Below are 15,210 nucleotides of genomic sequence, written 5' to 3'. Positions count from 1 at the left end.
ATGATTCTGATCTTGAGGGCAGTTTAAAGGCAGTCGTGTGCACACGACTGAAAAGCCCAGTCTCCGACTCTTGTACTCGAGAAAAACTCTGGCAAGCTTGGAGGTGTGAATTCAGTAATGCGGAAATCATCCTAAGCACGCGTGTAACCCGACTCTGAACATGTGTAACTTTCCCCGTGTAACTGTTAACATAACCTTTCAACTTAAGCTGCAAATTCTCTTGTGACATGATGCTACTGATCTGTCTTTTTTTTTTTTTTTTCTTCCCCCCCCTTCCCATCAGTTGAAAGACACCAAGTCGGCTGATCAGCTGTCCACGCTGCTTCACTTCCTAGCTGAGGTGTGTGAGGAGAAATTCCCTGACGTTCTCAAATTTGTTGATGACTTGCAACACGTGGACAGAGCCAGTCGAGGTACACACATACACGCGCAAATAAACACACATACACAATGAGACACAACAGAAAAAAAAAACACTCACAAACTTTAGGAACGATAACAACTCAGCAGTAGCCTGTTTTCAAATGCAGTGTAAGTCATGTGTTGTGTGAAAACAAGTGATTTTCTTTTTTCTTGTCAGCTGTAGTGTCAGTCACAAACTGTTTTAAATTAATGATGTCTAAAGCAGGGTTATGTTTAAAGCGGGTTGCAGGCTTCGCAGTTTGGCCCAAAATAACCTACCACGTTCAAGAATCCAAATATAACTGGCATCTTTCAACTACCTACTTACTTTATTATTGATACTGATCCTGATACTGATTCACCCTAGATGCATTAAAATAATACATAATTGAGATTGATAATTGTACAGCCTTAATATTGTGTAGTGCCTACTTTGTGCAAACATAATCAACCACGGGGGGGGGAGAATTTCAGTATCTGAGTTTGTGTCCTAGTTGAATTTATTGGATCATTATAAATGGTAACTGAAAGAAAACCAGCATGTGATGAATGGAATTATTTTTGGCTTTAAGACATGTTTAATTCATGTTTCATGCAAATCCGCAATGGCACACATTTCACGTTTCATAAAGCAACCTACAGCGTTCAGGGACTAATTAATTTAGGAAAAACCAGAGGCATGTCTACTAGTGTTTAACACATGTTGGTTTTCCAGAAGCAACCAGCATGTTTGCTCATGTAAAGGAGTTTGTCGGGGAAGACACCTCGAACAATGTTTTCCCATTCCAAGGATGCTAGACAAAAAAAAAAAACACAGTGTATTTATTTATTCATTCGTTCCTCTCTAAAGGTCAGAAAAACATCATTCTGCAACACTTCAATCTGCTGGTAGAGCTGAAATTACAAAAACGAAACACGGAACTATACGATAGTTATAAGTATAAGTCTAGAGGATCATCATTAAGATGAAAGCTGATAGGAACGAAGAGTACGCATGCACAATCTAAAACTCACAAAATGAATGAATGAACATTAAAATGATATAATATTTCAACGTCATTTAAGATTCATGACTATACCAGCCCCCCGATTATTTATATTTATATATATATATATATATATATATATATATATATATATATATATATATATATATATATATATATATAAATTAAAGTTACAATCCGATAGCAGCCACTCAGAAAAGATCTGAACATGTAGAGCACCATTTCATCAAACCCATGATTTGATGTCTATAACAGGGGTTCCCAAACTTTTCCAGGGCAAGGCCCCCCAAATGGCATTAACATTGGACCGAGGCCCCCCTTTTGCAAGATGTCTTTAAATCACATTAAAAATTCAGACTTCTGAATATATCCCCTTTTTTTTTTTTATTAATAATTACATCTTACATCTTTACATTACATTATTTGTAATGAATTGATTGTGTGTGTGTCTGAGAGTGAGAAAGAGAAAACATACATTTATTTATTTTTCACACCAAACTGTTGAGGCCCCCCGGGCGCCCCCTGGTGGCCCCCAAGGCCCTCACTTTGAAAACCACTGGTCTGTGATATCAAATGCAACCCCTAATATCACAATATCAAAGAGACACAGCCTAGTGAATAATTTGTTCAGTGCGGTCTTGGTACTGTAATTAGGAAAGGAGTATTGCAGGTATGTGCATCTTCTGTAAGTATGAGTTTAATTCATCTACACTTAAACCCCTTTTTCCTCCATTTTCTCCAAGTTCGGTCATTTGCCAGTCCCCAGTCGCTACTTAGCTCTCCGCCTTCGCACGACAGCCACCAACCAGGGAGGGTGAAGTCGAACACGTTTTCTCAAAGACGCATCAAATCGTCCACCGCGTTTTTTTCGAACAGCTGCTCATTTTGCATCTCGGGGAATCTGAACACGCTCGGAGGAAAGCACCGACCGTTCCCATACACGATCTCACAGAAACCCGGAATACGTTTATGGCGCTGTGATTGACAGAGGCGCGAGTAATACTATCCCTCACACTCAGAAAGCGCTGCCGATTTTGCTTTTGTGACTCCGAGGCGCTGATGATGACTTTGGCGTCGTCGGGATTCAAACTTGCGATCTCTTTCTCCAGTTTCCCTAATTTCTCCTGTTTTCAACTCCCTTGTGCTGTACTCCTATTCTGTATGCAGTGTGATACCACTTCAGTAATCAAAGGCTCTTCCTGCTCCGAAGAGCATATTGATCATACGTTTATTTCCTTGGGTCTTTTATAAAACCACAAATACAGCGGAAGGTTGTTTTGCTCTATGTACACGTACAGTGCATAATGCTGTTAATGTTGCTGCTTTAAGGATGCGTATACGATCATGACACTGGCGTGATCATTTCCCCATCAGGATACAGTGTACTGAGAAATAAGACGCATCTCTGTCATTTCTAAAGTGTTTGTGTTTGGTGTAATCAGTGGAGATTTTAGATTGGAGAGAGTGTGTTAGAGCAGGTTGGCTTGCGCAGCTGGTGTGTTGCTGTGTTTTATTTTTTTCCTCTCGAGCGCCAGCTGACGTGCCATCACTGGTGATCCTCCATGGCTTCAGCACTGCGCAGCGAGCCAGAATACACAGAGTTCATCATCCATCCATTCCAAAACATGCTGTCTGGTGTCTAGAACCCTTGCCTTCTTTTCACCTTCTTCTTCTGTGTTTGTCTGTCTGCCCGTCTGTCAGTCCACATCAGACACATTCTATCCAACCATATCAGACATATCCATCCATCAAGGGGTCTATTCATCCCTATATCCATCCAGTAATATCAGAATTATATCCTCATCCATCCATATCAGACCAATCCATCCATCCATCCCTTTTCCCACAGCAGAACCATCCATCCGTCCATCTACAACAGAACCATCCATCTGTTCACCCACATCAGACCTATCCATTCCTCCATCCATTTGCATCAGACTCATTTTACCCCTTCATGTATCCATCCACATGAAACCTGTCTGTCCATTCATCCATCCATCTATTAAATTTCTTCTTATTATAATTTTAATTCACTTTATTTTTTCTATCATCTCTCTCTCTCTCTCTCTCTCTCTCTCTCTCTCTAAACAGCATCTTTGCAAGCCACACCTGTTTGAATTATCATATGGCAAGCAACATTGTTTATTTCTTCATTATGAACTGCATATGAAAATGTCGCATTACTATTTCAAACTGACAGAGATAAGCTTAGTGTGTGTGTGTGTGTGTGTGTGTTTGAGTTGGTGTGAGTGGTGGTACTGGATTGACAGTAGTGCTCTGTTGGGTCACGATGCTCCCGGCAACCCCAGAAGCAAAGAGATTACACAACAACCAAACTGTCTCACCACATCACTGCATGCTTCACAAGAGATCCGGGAGAACCGGAACAAGTTCAGCAGAAGTAGTGGTAATCGTGAACCCATCGGTCATTGCTCCGTTCAGGCTTTTTGGCTAGCCCATCAGTATCAGCTGGCTACGTATGTGAAATGTTACTAACGAGTGTTCATTAGTAATACCGTGCATCCTTTTTAATTAGGGACCTGCTCATTTAGTGTTGTCTCTTGGTGGAATAGTCATTGGTAATTAATCAGGGCTGGGCCCCATGCCACTGTATTAATAAACAGAGCATTAGGTGTGGAGCGACTTGCTGAGCCCTTGGGATTTGGAGTTTTTGCTTGGCTCATGCACTTAAGTGTACTACTTTGTTTCTTCAACAATAAATAATTTAGTGTGATTATGGAGGTACAATTTTTTTCTCAGATGCTCTGTATCTGGATAAAACCAACTAGAATTTAGTTAATGACTCTGTATGCTTAATAATAATAATAATAAATATAGCCGCAAGCAGCAATACCCGGGTCAAGACAATTTATGGGCACCATGAGCAGCAAAAAAAGCTTTGTGACACGTTTGTTGTTAGAGTCCGATGAACAGTGTATGGGGAGTTAGAAAAAGTAAACTTTCAATCATAAAAAATCATTTATTTTAAAAATAACTAAAGATAGCTCCTTTTTAGAATTGTTGTCCAGTATGTGGTGCTGTTCTGAAACTGCTCAGGTAGCACCTGGGCATGATGATAAAAGATTTGTAAGCCAAAACTGCAAAAATGTTTTTGCTATCCCCTGACCAGTAGGGGGCAGTGTACCGAAATTCTTCAGGTCACCTCAGGCCCTAATGTTGATGACCAGTACCAAGTTTCATCACAATCCCTCAAAGCGTTGCGGAGATCTATCCTCTCGTCCATTTTGCCGTGTTTGCCGTCGAATTGCCATTCGAAAGCTGTACGGTTTATCTAAATTCTGTGAATAACTTTAGCGTAAGTGCCTCTAGATGAGAATTTTCGTGCAAACTGGACAAACGGCCCAGGACGAGTGCGAAAAAGTAGGTTTTTCAGAACATTCAAAATGGCGGAAATTTTTCACGAGCCAAGGAATCAGAGGAAAAAAAGACTTTTGTTTCTAGGACTCACGGTTCAAAAGTTATTAACATAAACCTGAGGGCAAATTTGGACAGTTGGTGGTGCTAGAGGGATTGAGTTAGAGACTCCACATTTGCTATATTAACAGATCAGACTGTCCTCTATCTGTGTGCCAAATAGAAGCGGTTCTATGGGCTGCCATAGACTTCCAGAGCAGAATAATAATAATAATGATTAGGGATGCACCAAAATTTCGGCCGCCAAAATTTTCCGGAAAAAACGGCTGAAAATGTTCGCCGCCACGCCCCTCAGAGCTCAGTACTCAGATTTCACTCTCGATCTAGCCCACGGTTATCGTTGCATTGCAACACTACTAGATCTGCAATTTAAAAAACATTACTTTGACCCAGAGAAAACAGCCACATGCACAGGAAAGCTGCTGAAGGATCGACTCGCAGCACAGAGCAAAGTGTGCCTGAGAAACGGGAACGCACAAGCGATGAGGCGCAAACTCCCTCAGTTCCTGACGTCTGACGAGGTTCTACAGGAAAGCGCCTCGACCCACAACACCGCCACAACAAGCGCAGCTACGCCTTCCACTGCTAGTGCGGACTGCGCGCAGGTATTTATCCACCCCGAGCACCAGCACAGAGCGTGAGAGACTGTTCAGTGCAGCATCTCATGTTTGTGATGAGAAGAGGAAGCGTCTCTCCCGCCAGAAAGCAGAGCAACTTTTGCTCTTGAAGAGAAACCGGCCACTTTTGCTTAAATAGAAAGCAGACCAGTTTGCTCTGTTTAGTAATTACATTCAAATTCATGTAGCCCTGAAAATCTTTGTTCTTGACTTGAGGCTACATCTGTTGTTTACAGTTCGAGGTTGGATTTAGTTCTATTGCTGCACTTTTGCACAATAATCTTTAATTAATGTGGAGATACGTTTACATAAACATAATAGAGACCTAGTTCATTACTTGGCTGCTGTTTTGCATATCATAATAGTGTTCTAGGACTTTACATTATTTGGATAATTGGATTTTTTTTTTTTTTAAAATCTGTTCAATCTGATCGTTACAGAACTGAAGAATAATATATTCAGTATTGTTTTTGTTTTGGTTTGTTCATTTCAGTAAAATTTTATTGGTTTGTGGTTTTTCAATTCAGAGTCATTAAATTCATGAAATGAATTTAAAAGTCTAATATTAATACAATTAAAATTTTTTTATATATATATATTTTTTTAAATATTCAGTTTCGGTTTTCAGTGCATCCTGAATTTTTGGTTTCAGCCCAGAATTTTCCTTTTATTGCATCACTAATAATGTTAATAATAATAATAATAATAATAACTACTTCAACTGTTTTTTCCCTTCCTTTGAATAGCTCTTCAACTGGGTCAGTGTTGAAACTGACTGACAGAAGCTGTTTCTAGACATAAACAGCACATCCTCTGACTTTTTTTTTTTATCTTCCTTCATTTGCTCGCGCCCTCCCTAAATTTCTCCCCTTCACAATCCCATCCCTTCTCTATGTCTCTCTCTAATGGCCTATCTGTGCTCTCTCCCACTCTTCCACATTTCATTAATAGCTCCCACTCTGGCGTCCCTCATCAAATCGGTTGGCATTATGGGTAACACATCCCTGCCGCCCTGAAAGAGGCCCGTGCGCGAAGTCTAATCGTGTTACTCTATTACAGTTATTTCCATCCATTATTCTGCTTCTTCCTCTCCTCGGCTGCTGTCTTTCTCCGTCAGATAGAGTGGGTTAGACGGAGGGGCGTTTGTATTGTTCGAGAGAGGTGGCAACATTTTTATTAATTACTCACCGCTGAATAGCAGCGTTGTGCTTTCAGCTCTCACAAAGGTATGATTTGCTGGGTAATAGTCCTCTAACTTTGTTTAGGGACGTAGTGTTTGTGTATGTGCACGATCTGATTGGCAGTTTTCTGTCCTGTCCTGTGACTGTTTGTGCCAAAGCGGTCACATGGTTCTGAGGCCCAGTTGGCATCTGAAAGATGTACACAAACAATTAAACCGCACTTTTACTTACTCTGTCTTTTTCGTATTTTCTTTTTTCCTTATCATAGAGACAATCTGAAATCATAAACACACAATACTCAAATCCTCATATGTACATGGTGGCATAGCTATAACAACATACAGCTCACGTAAATACAAGAACACGCTCTATTCTGCAAACCCACGCACTCGAAGCATCTCTTTGCAGTCTTCAAGGCTGTAGAGAAGGCACAGTACGTGGGCCAACGTTATACATCGTTCAGAATGGTTTCTAAAATAGCATCAAAAAAAAAAAAAAAACCCCCGAAATCATTATTGTTCTTAAAAGATTAACTGCTTCCTACAAGACACGTGAAGCCAGCCAAATGCATCTTTTCAAGCTATCCTGCCCTCTTCCACGTACATAAGTTCACGTACTCCCACGATCGACTAACTTCGGGGAGAGAGAGAGCGTGCCGTCCTTCCTATCCTAGAGAGCACGGCAAATTTTGCGCTCTTGGCTCAAGGCCATGGATAGTTGTGGGATCGCTGGGATTGGTGCTCGCAAATCCCCCAGCATTAGTTGGGTCACTCGGGGAGCCATGTGACCACATGTTAATCTGAATTAAAAACCCACTCTATGTAAATCCTTGTTTTTACATTAATATGTGTCTTCGATCCTGTAAACACACCTGAGACAAGAGCAAGGTCACAGTGATTATGCAGATGGATCATTTCCTGTTCGAAAGAACAACCTTAAGAGGTAAAAAATTGCATCTTTGACCTTGTAAAGACATTTAATAAGAGGTTTGCTTAACATATCTTTGAAGTATTCATAACATCCTAAGCTGTTTCAAATCAAACATCTAAAGGTACTTAGATTTCCTAAAAAAAAAAAAAGGAGTCCTGACTTCATTACCTTTAACAGACCAAAATAGATCTATTGCACCAACATCCTGTCCCCCTAGCACCCCCTCTCCCTCCCACACCCCAGTTGAATTCAGTTTATATTTGTTACTGAGCCAGTGAGCCCAGCTATAGCAGTTTAATATCAGTATGTGCATGAGCTGTCTAGATGCTTCATCTCTCTAGCTTTCCACCCCTTTTCTCCTCCTTTCCTCCCCCCTGTCTGTATCCTCCTGTCTCACTCATCACTCTCTCACACCATGTCTCTTTCAGCCTTCCCTCCTTCCTTTGCTCGTACGCTCCATCAGAGGGAGCTAGAGGTTGTGTGTTAGGAGAGAAATCCTCCTGTCTTCAATGTTTACCCAAAGCCAAACTCACTTCTCCCCCGGCTGCCATGCCAACACCACGCTCCCTGATCTCACACGGTATAGTTCAGCCACCATCTTCTGTAATTAATTCACACGCTGGAAATGTCCATCATTGTGCATCCAGGTTGGACAAGGAAAGGGGTAAAAAAAAATTCGTTAATAAGGAAGGAGAAGAATTGTAAGCATTGTTTATCTTAAGTGTATGTTCCATTAAGTTTTAGAAGGGGATCGGGGATCATAAGTCTTTGTCTGTGTTGCGGAAAAAATGAACAAAAATAAAGACAAAACCAGGATAAAGATGAGACCGTAATCACAAATGTAAAGCAAGCACGTGGTTAATCTATCTATAAACAGACCAGACATGGCAGAACTCGATAACTATACACATGCAAGAAAGACTAAATAACATCAAAAGCTGTGGGAACTGGAGCATGTGAGCAGTCATGTGACATAGTTTGCTGGTCTGCTAAGAATTCTGGGATGTATAGTTTGTGGTTTCAGCTGAACTTCTGAAGGAGCACCAGAATTCAACATTTACAGCATTTATTGATCAATTTTGTTCAGACTAACAGATTAACGGAATCCTTTGATTTCTGTAGGGTTTGGCCCGAATAATTCATATAAGACCGAGTCCTCTATGACTCGTCCTCCCTCTACAGGTTGAAGATTTTATTTGGCGGAACCTTTTGCCCCTTATGTCACTTCCTGGTGAAATGGTGGGAAATTACCCCTCTGTTATTTATCCGTGGTCGCCACCCTTTCGACCTGCCAATGCCCCGATAAGCAGCTGCACGCTTCTGCTCTGAGCCATAAATACAGCAACAACTCAGGACAAAGAGTGTGAGGATCTCGCCCTGTGTCGACCCTGTGGTGATCATGTGTTGGAATTCCTTTGTTGGAATAGCGCTGTTAGTCTCACACACATCCATCTATCCATCTATCTATCTATCTATCTATCTATCCCTCTATCCAGCTATCCATCTATAATGTGTAAGGGATAATCCATGGCGAGGTGTGCATTACACAATTTCAGTGCATGATGATACACACCTAGTTGTGGATTATCTTGCTTATACCAATGCCACTTGCCAGCATTGAGAAGTTAAAGCAGTTATTGATGTTTGCAGTGCAAAATTTGACTGAAAAATAACGGTTCATTTTTGTTAGTTATTTTATATACCGGTCGTTAGATCTAGAATTCTGCCTGCCCTAAATCACAGAGATAAGATGAGATTTGATTGATTGCATTATAAGAAATAGATAGAGAGGTAGAAGGTGGGTGTATATTATATATAAATATACGGGCAAAGAAGGCTGTGAAAAATGTTCTTTATTGTTTAACTTTAAATCCTCTGCGCTCATGGATATCAACCAATTGCAAACAAAACACAGGTTTATTAAAATAAAACTTTTTTGTTAATATAGGTGTGCAACAGCTGTTGGAACTCTTTTAGTCAATACTTTGTGCTATATAAAGAAAATGTGCAAGTTATGCGTCGAAACAGATGGTCAAAATAAATAGCACTTACACCGTTCAGCGATCAGCCGTAACATTAAAACCACTGAGAGGTAAAGTGAATAACAGTGATTATCTTGTTGCAATGACACTTGTCAAATGGGTGGGATAAATTAGGCAGCAAGTGAACAGTCAGTTCTCGAAGTTGCTGCCATGCAGTGGTTAGTACCTAACAAAACTGGTCCAAGGAAGGACAACCGGTGAACCGGTGACAGGGTCATGACGCACGTGGGGAGTGAAGGCTAGCCCGTCTGGTCCGATCCCAGAGAAGAGCTACTGTAGCACAAATGGCTGGAAAAGTTAATGCTGGTTATGACAGAAAGGTGTTAGAACACACAGTGCATCACAGCTTACTGCATAGCCACAGACCAGTCAGGCTGACCCCTGTCCACCACTGAAAGTGCCTACAATGGGCACATGAGCATCAGAACTGGACCATGGAGCAATGGAAGAAGGTGAATCACATACTCTTTTACATCATGTGTGACTGGCTGACCTGGGGAAGAGATGGCACCAGGAGGCGTACCTGGCAAGCCGGTGTAGGCAGTGTGATGCTCTGGTCACTGTTCTGCTGGGAGACCCTGGGTCCTGGCATTCATGTGGATGTTACTTTGATACGTACCACCGACCTAAATACTGCTACAGAGTCAGTACACCCCTTCATTGCAACAATATTCCTTAATGGTGGTGGCCCCATTCAACAGGATAATCTGCCCTGCCACACAGCCAAAAATGTTCAGGAATGCTTTGAGGAACCTGATAAATAGTTCAAGGTGTTGACTTGGCCTCCAAATTCCCCAGATTTCAATCCAATGGCTTGCTTTTCTCCCATAGACAGCTCTCTGGTCTTTTTAACAACAATTGCAGTCTTCACAGGTGAAAACTCTCTCATACCAAGAGTAGACATTCAGAGCTGTTAATTCTTTAAACAATCAATTTAACAGTGCAGCATAAAATACCTGTCGGTCATGTGTTCCAATATTTTTGATCACTTGAAAACTGGGTGGGTTTAATCAAAAGGTGCCATCTTCTAAGTTGTTTAACACATCTAGATATAAATATCAGGAAATGAAAGCTGAAATTCTGATCTGTCGTCTCATATTCATCTTTTGATCTCAAACCCAGATTTCTTCAATGTATAACGAAAGCAGTAGAATTGGCCTTGCTGTTCCAGTACTTCCAGAGTGGACTGTAAATAGCCTGTCATACAAATGGCCAAATTACAAATGGCTCTTTTAGACCTACAGCCATCAGTGTGAAATCTGTTAAAGCTACAGGATGTAATATTTTGGAGATTTGCTCCCTCTGCACACTTCTTCCACTGTGCAGATTGATCTCTCAGCTGCAAGTCATTAAACATTTAGAGAGAGTTCATGATTGCATCCTAAGCTGCATGATGCACACCAAGCAGTATGCCTTAGTAGTCATGACACCGATAGTGTACCGACAAACTATTTCGTAAGATGGTATACTGTTCGGACTAATGTTAGCAGGCATGTGGTCCAGCACCATCTGTGCGTACTGAACTATTGTCAACAACGCCTTTTAAATTGAATGTGTCGCCGAACTAGCTAAAATATGCCCTCACCAACCACTATTAAGAATACCATATTAATGCTGTCTAAGACCCTTCTTTGCTCTCAGAAAAGTTTAAATTCGTTGTGGCATGAACTCCATGAGATTTTGGAAACATCGGTGTCGGGGGGTATGATGCATGTAGACATGATTGCGACTCCTGTTGTAATACATCCCAAAGGAGGTCTATTGGATTCAGATCTGATTACTGAGGAGGCCACTGAAGTACACTGAACTCATGTTCATTATCATGCTGATAGTAGTCATTATAAAATGGGTAAATTGTGGCCATAAAGGGATGCATGCGTATAGTCTGGTGGCATTCAACAACTCCTGATTGGTTTTAAAAGGCCCATTCCCCACACCATTACACAACCACCACCACCAGAAGCCTAAACTATTGACACAAGGCAGGTTGGGATCATGGAGTCATACTATTGACACCAAATGACACTTACCATTTCAATTCAAGTCAATTTTGTTTGTATAGCGCTTTTAACAACGGACATTGTCTCAAACAGCTTTACAGAAGCATAAGATTTGTGTTCAAAAGTGTCAATCAAATTAGCTTTCTGCTGTTGTAGCCCATCTGCCTCGAGGTTTGACGTGTTGTGAGATGCTTTCACCGTGTAAACCACTCTGGCCATTCGTTTCTGACCTCTCTCGATAATGCGTTTCCACCTGCCGAACTGTGCTGTGCAACCACGCTGTGATCAAAGTATGTATGTATTTATGTTTATTACCCAAACATTATTGTCCATTCATTTTGTTAATTGATCTGTAAGCACACTAGTTGAAACCCAATAGTCTAAAAATCATGGGTTATTGGAAGATATACACACCGAGTGGAAGTATAGCCCATGAAGAACCGTATATAGCATACATAGGCTGTGTTTGTGTGTTTAAAGCATGGACGTAACTTTTTTTTTCTTTTCTTTTTTCCTCCTCGTAAGTGCTGGGGACAAGAACGATGACATGGCAAATTAAATGCGTGATTAATTAGGAACCGTGGGTATGATTTGTGCTAAAAGCATTTCTGAAAGCTTTTAAGGTCATCTGTATCAAGCCTGACTCACCGACAAGAACTGCTTCCATTTTTACCAGAGTTTTAAATCCATGCCAGTAGCTTCAATTAATCATGAAATGATGGATGCCTCGGTTTACATCACATACATGGTGTCTTCACTGGGGGAGGGGGGGGGAGAAAGAGAGAGAAATTAAAAATAGTGTGATCCTACAGATTGATTAAACTGCCAGTATAGAGCGATATCTGTTCTGATGATTGGAGTTTAATGTAAATAAATGAACAAATCAATAGTCTATCAGAATGTGTTTCAGTATAACCTGATCAGGGTTGCAGTGGACCTGGAACTTATGCCAGGAGACACTGGGTGTAAGCCCGGACGAGATACCGGTCCATTGCAGAGCACCATGAACACGCACATTCACAAACTCGTGCACACCTAGGGGCAATTTACCATAGCCAATTCACTTACATGCTTGTTTTTGGGAGGTTGGAAGAAACCAGTGTCTCCAGGGGAAACCCACACGCATACATTATGCCTATGGTTTAATTCACTTGACTAAAGGTTTATTTATTTGATTTGATTTGATTTATTTTTACCATTATTTCTCTAGTATTATTTTGGACATTGCAGGTCTTTGTTCGGCTCATTTTATCTGTATAAATCTGTAAGATAGAATGGTAATAGTACGTACATAAACATGAAGCAGGGCCTTGAAAGCTTTCTCTCTTTAAACTATGTCTAAATTCTCACCAGCAGACGTGCGCGCGTGCACAAACTCTGTCTCTCTCCCTCTCCCCCTCCCTCCTTCTCCCTCCCTCTCCCCCGCTTTCCCCGAGTTGTGCGGTCTTAATGCACGTCTCCTATGAACTCTCAGACCACTCAGATGCCCTCTCAGTGGCCTTCTTCTTTCTCGCAACACTTTCCTGCCTCTTCTGTGCTCAGCAGCCCCGGTTGGTTTTAGCATGCTAATCTCACCGTGGCCTTGAGGAGGAAGGGAGGACGGCTCAGCGTCTCTCTCTCTCTCTCTGTTTGATGTGGAAAAGCACGCGCTGTACCGTGTTGACTTTAAAGCTGTGTAGTGAAGCTCTGGAGTTTGCCAGTGTACAGCAGCTCTAAACAGATGCGGCACCGATAAAATGAGCATGTTTACTCTGACATGAACTTGTGTATTCTCTACTTGTTGTGCCCGTTGACGTGTTTATCAAGGTGATGCATTATGAGGTGTTTGTGTGTCTGATAAATGGATGTTTTTCTTCTTCTTGTTGTTCTTATTTATGTCCGTTATCTGGGGTGTATGTGTGCGTGCGTGTGTGTGTGTCCAGGGTGTTAAACGAATGCTGCTGTTGTGATGTACTTAATTATGGCGGTTGTGTTGCATCGAAGCACAACTCGTACTATATGAAAATCTGTAATGAAACATGACAAACAAGCACCAAACGTGCATGCTCAGGCTGGCACACTCTTACTGATGTGTGTAGCTTGTAGCCATATGTGTTTTTTTTTTGTTTTGTTTTAGTTTCGTCAATAGTGGTGACCAATACCAGTCCTGACAACCTTTACACGTTGTGCTCTCTGGAGCACACTGGTACACATTATCGCCCAAAAATACACCAAAAGACTCTTCATTTCCCCCAATAAAAACAGTGACAAATGAGCCAATCAGCATATAAAACTGGAATTCCGTACATGTTTTTAAACTCTCTGAAAGGAATCGACACCCCCTTGGAGCCCCGCCCCCTTCCTCCATCTCACATTTTTAAGCCCAATGGAGAATGTTTCGAGTGCATTAATGTGAAATAAAATCTATCAGTGTATGTCCACCCTATCTAATGTTAGACAAGTGTTCTAGTTAACATCATGCTACATGGTATGACATGGTTCTTTCCCCAACTTCTGATCATGTTCACAGAAATTGAGATACACATCAATATGATACACATCAAATTCTTCTTAATAAACGCACGCACACACACGATAATAAGAAAATGGAAACATTTAGAGAAGGCTTGGAGAGTGTAGCTTTGGGTTATTGAGCCACTGTGATGTATTTTCTCTAGCTGGTGAATCGTTTTTTTGTTGGGTTTTTTTTTTTTTTTTTTTTTTTTTTGTAAAAGAGACCTTTTCATGAGAGTAGCATCCTTGAACTTCTGAAAAGATTTTAATAGGTTTAGATGTGAAATTATTCGTAATTTTTCCCCGTGAAGTCTGGACTTCGGTCATACCCGTCCTTTTATGTTCAGCCAGGCAGTGGTCTCTCACCACATTTAGTTCACGGGCAATAATGATCCAAGTATAATCGGTGCCTTTGTGTTTACCAGTCAGTAAAGCATTTTATAGTTTCACACGTCTCGCAGAACGGATACGCTTCCACACGAGTCCGTTCGTCCGTCCTGCTCAGTTACCTCGTCAATCTGAAAAACCAAATTAATTATTAGATCACACCGGCCTTCTTTTCTCATGCTCATGGATGTCATTCCCTGTGTAGCTGCTTTCTGATAAACGTGTGTTTGTGTGTGTGTGTGTGTGTAGTCTCGGCGGAGAACCTGGAGAAGAGTTTGAAGCAGATGGAGAAGCAGCTGCTGCAGCTGGAGAAAGATCTGGACACTTTCAGCTCCCCTGACAACCAAGATGACATGTTCCACAGCAAGATGGCCATATCCTTTATTACACACACACACACACACACACACACACACACACATATATACAGAATTACACTTGGATCGTTCCAAATACAGGTGTCCAAGCACAAAGTTTATTTGCAGAACCTTTCACCTCATCCTTCCTGCTGCACGCTATCAAAAACACACACACACACACACACACAGACTCTCACTTTCTAATCAGCTCAGGTTCATTTGTAAGACTGGCTGTGTATTTTAATTATTAACTACAAATGTCAGCAGGTCATGCTTCAGGCTTCAAGCAGGTGTGTGCTCAATAATGTAGTTTCACACTGCATTTCCATTCTGCATCCAGCCTCTCTATCTGTTCCT

General features: G+C 41.3%; 1 protein-coding gene across 2 annotated transcripts in view; it reads left to right on the top strand.

Moving 5' to 3' along the window:
- The window catches only part of diaph3 (diaphanous-related formin 3), a 376,752-nt gene that overhangs the window by 243,599 nt on the left and 117,943 nt on the right, over positions 1-15,210 (top strand). For both annotated transcript variants that reach the window (XR_008386878.1, XM_053634162.1), the window contains 2 exons: positions 284-413; positions 14,744-14,869. Coding sequence is in view for 1 of the 2 variants with exons in the window: in XM_053634162.1 (XP_053490137.1) it covers positions 284-413; positions 14,744-14,869 (256 nt within the window). In the remaining variant the exon portion in view is untranslated. The remainder of the gene's footprint in view (positions 1-283; positions 414-14,743; positions 14,870-15,210) is intronic.

The sequence above is a fragment of the Ictalurus furcatus genome, chromosome 10 (genome assembly GCF_023375685.1).
Source record: "Ictalurus furcatus strain D&B chromosome 10, Billie_1.0, whole genome shotgun sequence".
Taxonomy (NCBI): Eukaryota; Metazoa; Chordata; class Actinopteri; order Siluriformes; family Ictaluridae; genus Ictalurus; species Ictalurus furcatus.
Note: the sequence above shows the minus strand (reverse complement) of the source record. Positions and strands in the feature narration are given on the sequence as shown.